At 44.5% G+C, this 6,958-nt stretch overlaps 2 protein-coding genes across 2 annotated transcripts; both read right to left on the bottom strand.

Annotated features, from left to right (window-relative positions):
- Positions 1 to 4,503: 4,503 nt before the first annotated feature.
- On the bottom strand, positions 4,504 to 5,166 carry LOC138900350 (uncharacterized). The gene has a single exon (XM_070187081.1). The coding sequence runs from the start codon at positions 5,164 to 5,166 to the stop codon at positions 4,504 to 4,506; it is 663 nt and encodes a 220-aa protein (XP_070043182.1).
- On the bottom strand, positions 5,167 to 5,628 carry LOC138900349 (uncharacterized). Its single transcript, XM_070187080.1, has one exon. The coding sequence runs from the start codon at positions 5,626 to 5,628 to the stop codon at positions 5,167 to 5,169; it is 462 nt and encodes a 153-aa protein (XP_070043181.1).
- Between the last annotated feature and the right edge of the window lie 1,330 nt (positions 5,629 to 6,958).

Genomic DNA, 6,958 nt, shown 5'->3' with positions numbered 1-6,958 from the left:
TTACATTGCATAAATTTAGATTTCCTAAATTTCCCTCCAAAAAGTCAAAAATCGACCCCGGGCCTGCTTTGTCAAAACCCGAGGTTCTGACCAAAATCCATTTAACCATTCACCCACGAGCCCGAATATATAATTGGTTTTGGAATCCGACCACAAATTGAGGTCTAAATCCCCAAATTTCCGAAATCCTTAGTTTCTACCCAAAACCCCTAATTCTACCATGAAAACCTTAGATTTTAAGTTGAAATCTTGAAAAATGTAGTGAAAGATTGAAAGAAACCAATTTAGAGTCACTTGCCTATGATTTGGGGAAGAGATGGTCTTAAGAAAATCACCTCTTGTGTTTTAGGTCTTGAAAATTTGGGAAATAAATGAAAATTCCCGTCCAAAAGTCATTTTGTTCAGCTGCAGGCGTCGCATTTGCGACCTGAGCTTCTCAAATGCGAAGCTCGCAATTGAGAAGGGGCTATCGCAATTACGAAGCCTTCACAATCCTGCTGCCCTTCACAAATGTTAGGAAAGTGTCGCAATTGTGATCACTGACCTCGCAAATGCGGACAAAAGATCGCATTTGCTATCCATACCCCTCCCAGACTCCCTTCGAAAATGCTAAGAAAATTTCGTAATTGCAAACACAGGCTAGCCCAGCTTTTCTTCGCATTTGCGATGAGAATTTCGCAAATGCTTCCTCTTCAGTGATCGCAAATGCCAACCCTGACCTCGCATTTGCGAGGTCTGAGGCCTGCAACTCAACTGAAGCACACAAGCTATTTTTCTATGTCCAAATCACCCCGTAGCCTATCCAAAACGCACCCTACCCCTCGGGGTTCCAAACCAAACATGCATGCAAGTCTAAAAACATCATGCAAACTTGCTCGCGCGATCAAATCGCCAAAATAACACCTAGAACTACAAATTTAGTACCAAATCAAATAAAATTCTCAAGAACACTTTAAAATTTCTATTTTCTCAACTAGACGTCCGAATCACGTCAAAATCAACTCCGTTTCTCACCAAATTTCACAGACAAGTCATAAATATCATAATGAACCTGTACCGGGTTCCGGAACAAAAATACAAACCCGATACCAACAATGCCAAATATCAATCAATTCTTAAAAACAAATAATTTGCACACTTTTAATTTTCATCAAAAATTCATAACTCAAGTTAGGGACCTCCGAATTCAATTTCGTGCATACGCCTAGGTCCCATAATTCGATACGGACCTACCGAGACCGTCAAAGAACGGATCTGGGCCCGTTTACCAAAATTGTTGATCGAAATCAACTAAAATCAACTTTTAAGACAAAAATTCTTATATTCATCAATTCTCAACATAAAAGCTTTCCCGAAACCTGCCCGGACTGCGCACGCAAATCGAGGAGGGTAAAAATGAGATTTTTAAGGCTTAAGAGCGCAAATTCGAATTACCTTTTGGGTCATCACATTCTCCACCTCTAAAACAACCGTTCGTCCTCGAATGGACATAGAAAAGTACCCGGGCTAGTGAAAAGGTGGGGATATCTACTCCGCATATCGGACTCGGACTCCCAAGTAGCTGCCTCAATAGGCTGACCTCTCCAATGCACTTGAATTGAAGGGTAACTCTTTGATCTCAACTGGCGAACTTGTCGAGCTAGAATTGCCACCGGCTCCTCCTCGTAAGTCAAATCCTTGTCCAACTGGACTGAGCTAAAATCTAACACATGGGATGGATCGCCGTGATACTTTCGAAGCATGGACACATGGAATACCGGATGAACAGCTGCTAAACTAGGTGGCAACGCAAGCCTGTAAGCCACCTCTCCCACTATCTCCAGAATCTCAAAAGGTCCGATATACCTAGGGCTCAACTTGCCCTTCTTTCCGCACCTCATTACACCCTTCATGGGTGATACCCGAAGTAACACTCTCTCTCCGACCATGAATGCAACATCACGAACTCTACAGTCGGCATAAGTCTTTTGCCTGGACTGAGTTGTGCGAAGTCCATTCTGAATAATCTTGACCTTATCCAAGGCATCCTGTACTAAGTATGTGCCCAACAACCAAGCCTCTCCCGGCTCGAACCACCCAACTGGCGACCGACACCGCCTATTATATAATGCCTCATAGGGGGCCATCTGATTGCTCGACTGGTAGTTGTTATTGTAGGTGAACTCTGCAAGGGGTAAGAAGTGATCCCACAATCCTCCAAAGTCTATAACACAAGCGCGGAGAATTTTCTCCAAGATCTGAATAGTACGCTCGGACTGTCCGTCCGTCTAAGGATGAAATGTTATGCTAAACTCAACCCGCGTACCCAACTCACGCTGAACTATCCTCCAAAAGTGCGAGGTAAATTGCATACCTCGATCAGAAATGATAGACACAGGTACACTGTGAAGACGGACGATCTCACGAATGTTAATCTCTGCCAACCGCTCTGAGGAATAGGTAACTGCCATAGGAATGAAATGCGCTGACTTAGTCATCGTGCCCATAATAACCCAAACTGCATCGAACTTTCTCTGAGTCTGTGGGAGCCCAACAACAAAATCCATAGTGATACACTCCCACTTCCACGCAGTAATATCTAACCTCTAAAGTAAACCTTCAGGTTTTTAATGCTCACACTTTACTTGCTGCAATTTAGGCACCGAGCTATGTAGGCAACTATGTCCTTCTTCATTCGCCTCCGCCAATAATGCTGCCTCAAGTCCTGATACATCTTGGCAGCGCCCGGATGAATAGAATATCGGGAACTGTTGGACTCCTCAAGGATCAACTCACGAAGTCCAACCACATTAGGCCCACAAATACGACCATGCATCCTCCAAACTCTGTCATTTTCAACAATAACCTGCTTGGAACCACCGTGCCACACTGTATCTCTAAGGACAAGTAAATGCGGATCGTCATCCTGCCGATTTCTGATGCGCTCAAACAAGGAAGACCGAGTGACTGTACAAGCTAGAACATGACTGGGCTCAGAAACATCTAACCTCATGAACTGGTTGGCCAAGACATGAACATCCAATGCAAGTGTTCTCTCACCAACTAGAATATATGCAAGGCTACCCATATTGACTGACTTTCTACTCAAAGTGTCGGCCACCACGTTGGCCTTCCCGGGATGATACAATATGGTGATATCATAGTCTTTCAATAGCTCCAGCCACCTCCTCTGCCTAAAATTGAGTTCCTTCTACTTGAACAAATACTGCAATCTCCAATGATCAGTGAATACCTCACATGGCACGCCGTAAAGATAGTGCCTCCAAATCTTCAGCGTGTGAACAATGGCTGCCAGCTCTAGATCATGAACATGGTAATTCTTCTCGTGAACCTTCAGCTGCTATGAAGCATATGCAATAACCTTGCCATCCTGCATCAATACCGCACCTAGACCAATACGATATGCGTCACAATATACTGTATAAGATCCTGAACCTGTGGGAAACACCAATACCGGTGCCGTAGTCAAAGCTGTCTTGAGCTTCTGGAAGATCGCTTTACACCCATCTGACCTCCTGAACGGGGCACCCTTCTAGGTCAATCTGGTCAACAGAGCTGCTATGGATGAAAACCCTTCCACAAATAGATGGTAATATCCCGCCAAACCCAGGAAACTACGGATCTCTGTAGCTGATGTGGGTCTAGGCCAGTTCTGGACTGCCTCAATTTTCTTAGGATTCACCTGAATACCCTCTGCTGATACAAAGTGACCCGAGAAAGCAACTGAACTCAACCAAAACTCGCATTTTGAGAACTTAGCATATAATTGGCTGTCTTTCAGAGTTTGAAGAACGATCCGAAGGTGTTGCTCATGCTCTTCTCGACTGTGGGAGTAGATCAAGATATCATCAATAAATACAACCACAAAGGAATCAAAGTAGGGTTTGAACACTCGGTTCATCAAATCCGTGAATGTTGCTGAGGCATTTGTTAGCCTAAATGACATCACTAGAAACGCATAATGACCATACCGAGTCCGAAAAGCTATTTTAGGGACATCAGATGCCCTAATATTCAACTGATGGTAACCAGATTTCAAATCGATCTTCGAAAATACCTTGGCACCCTGAAGTTGATCAAATAAGTCATCAATTCTTGGCAGCGGATATTTGTTTTTGATAGTGGCCTTGTTCATCTGCCGATAGTCTATACACATCTGCATAGAGCCATCTTTCTTCTTTACAAATAATACCGGTGCACTCCAGGGCAAGACACTAGGTCTAATGAAGCCCTTATCAAGCAAATCTTGCAACTACTCCTTCAATTCTTTCAACTCTGGCAGGGCCATGCGATATGGAAAAATGGAAATAGGCTGAGTGCCCGGAGACAAATCAATGCAGAAATCAATATCCCCGTCGGGTGGCATCCCCGGCAGATCTGCAGGAAACACCTCTAGAAACTCACTAACAATCAGCACCGAATTTATGGAAGGAACCTCTGCACTAGAATTGCGGACATAAGCCTAATAAGCTAGGCACCCCTTCTCGATCATATGTCGAGCCTTCAAAAAGAGATAACCCTGGTGGAAGAATGGCCAAGATTCCCTCTCCACTCTAATCGAGGCAACCCCTGCAAGGCTAAGGTCACAGTCTTGGTGTGACAATCTAATATAGAATGATAAGGTGACAGGGAATTCACACCTAGTATGACATAAAAATCAACCATGTTAAGAAGTAGAAGACCTACACGAGTCTCAATATCTCCAATGGTGACCACACACAAACAATAAACACGATCTATAACAATAGCATCTCCCACTGGTGTGGACACATACATAGGACTACTCAAAGAATCACGGGGCACAACCAAATAGGAAGCAAAATAGGATGACACATAAGAGTAAGTACATCCCGGATTAAATAGAACTGAAGCATCTCTACTGCAAACTGAAACAATACCTATGATAACAACGTCAGATGACGCAGCCTCAGTCCTGGCTGGGAAAGCATAACACCGGGGTTGGGCCCCACCACCCTGAACTACGTCCCTGGGAGGATGGCCTCTACCAAAAGTACTCCTGCCTCTAGATGAGGCACCGCTGAACTCACTGGAATGACGGGGTCTCCTGTCAGACCCCTGACCTCCCTGAGTAAGAACCATTTCGACCCGTCTAGCGACATCAGCAGCTGGCTGAAAAGAAATCTCACTCCTAGTCTCCTTAGCCATCTAAAATTTGATAGGCTGATCAAGTCCATCAATAAACGTCCTCACCCTCTGTCTCTCGGTGGGAAGCAGAAGAATAGCATGGCGGGCCAAATACATAAAACGGGTCTCATACTGAGTAATAGTCATACTGACATGCTGGAGACGCTTAAACTGACAGCGACGCTCCTCTCTCAATGTGATAGGCAGAAACTTCTCCATAAAGAGCTGAGAGAAATGGTCCCAAGTAAGAGCAGGCAACCCAGCTGGTCTGGTCAACAAGTAATCTCTCCACCATTTCTTGGCGGAACCAATCATCTGCAATGCAGAAAAATCGACTCCATTGGTCTCCACTATACTCATATTTCGTAGAACCTCATGGTAGTTGTCAAGATAATCCTGGGGATCCTCTGAAGGAACACCACTGAAGTGAATAGGAAAGAGCTTGGTAAACCTGTCCAATCTCCATAAAGCCTTGGAAGACATAGCTGGCTCATCTCCGACTTGTGATACAATAATTGGCTAAACTAATACGACTGGCTGAGCTACTGGAGCCTGATACTGGGGAGCTATCTGCTCCGAAGCAGGAGTGGTAGGAGTTTGGGCTCCTCTTCCAGTCTGAGAGACTGCTGGTGCCATGGGAAATGCGCCAGTCTAGGCCACACTCTCCATAAGGCCCACCAAACGGACCAAAGCGTCCTAAAGTACTGGGGTTTCAATGAACCCCTCCGGAACCTGAGCTTGTCCGGCAGGAACCGTCTGGGCTGGAACCCCCTCATCAAGCTATATCTGAGGCTCCACTGTTGGGTCTGCTGCTCGGGCCATAGGCTGAGCCATGCCCCTGCCTCAACCTCTGGCACGGCCTCGACCTCTGCCCCGCGTAGGAGCTGTCACTAGAGGCTCTGGTTGCTGCTCAGCCGAGGAAGCGGTACGTGTTCTCGCCATCTGCGAGATAATAATAGTAGAAGAGTTCAATAAGTATAGAGAAAGCAAAATTGAACGACAGAGAAGAATAAATGTGAAACTTGTTCCTAAACTTCATAGCTTCTAGAAGATAAGCACAGACATCTCCGTACCGATCCTTCAGACTCTACTAAGTTTGCTCGTGAATCGTGAAACCTAGGCAACCTAGTGCTCTGATACCAACTGTCACGACCCAAAATTTCCCACCGACGGGACCGTGATGGCGCCTAACATTTCACTTGCTAGGCAAGCCAACGTTAGAGAATCGTTAACCAATTCCTTATTTCCATTCAGTGATTAACAATAATTAACTAAGATGAAATATATTAAGTGTGAAATATCATAAAACTGTATTAATTACAACCACCCGGATTTGGAGTCACAATTCACGAGCATTCTAGAATTTACTACAAGTAATAGTCTGAAAGAAATACAATTGTCTGAATGAAAGAAAATAGTAGGACACAAAAGATAGACGAAGACTTCAAGGTCTGTGAACGCCGACAGATCTACCTTGAGTCTCTGGACAACGGACCAGTAGCAAATCTCATTCAACCTGAGCCGATATCAAAATCTGCACAGAAAGTGTAGAGTGCAGCATCAGTACAACCGACCCCATGTACTGGTAAGTGTCGAGCCTAACCTCGACAAAGTAGTGACGAGGCTAAGGCAAGGCACCTACAAATCAACCTGTACAATTTAACAGTGTATATACAAATAACAGAAATGAATAACTAAACAGGAAATGTCTGGAGGAGAGAATACTAAGGGGAATACAAGATGAAGAATTACAACATAATGATTACCGGAGCAGTCAATATATCATGAATCAATAGGAATAGTGAATACAGTA

Source organism: Nicotiana tomentosiformis, chromosome 10 (genome assembly GCF_000390325.3).
Source record: "Nicotiana tomentosiformis chromosome 10, ASM39032v3, whole genome shotgun sequence".
Lineage (NCBI taxonomy): Eukaryota > Viridiplantae > Streptophyta > Magnoliopsida > Solanales > Solanaceae > Nicotiana > Nicotiana tomentosiformis.
Note: the sequence above shows the minus strand (reverse complement) of the source record. Positions and strands in the feature narration are given on the sequence as shown.

Excerpts from the sequence above, each read along its gene's own strand:
- LOC138900350 (XM_070187081.1), bottom strand. The coding sequence starts at position 5,166 with ATGGCTAAGGAGACTAGGAGTGAGATTTCTTTTCAGCCAGCTGCTGAT.
- LOC138900349 (XM_070187080.1), bottom strand. The coding sequence starts at position 5,628 with ATGTCTTCCAAGGCTTTATGGAGATTGGACAGGTTTACCAAGCTCTTT.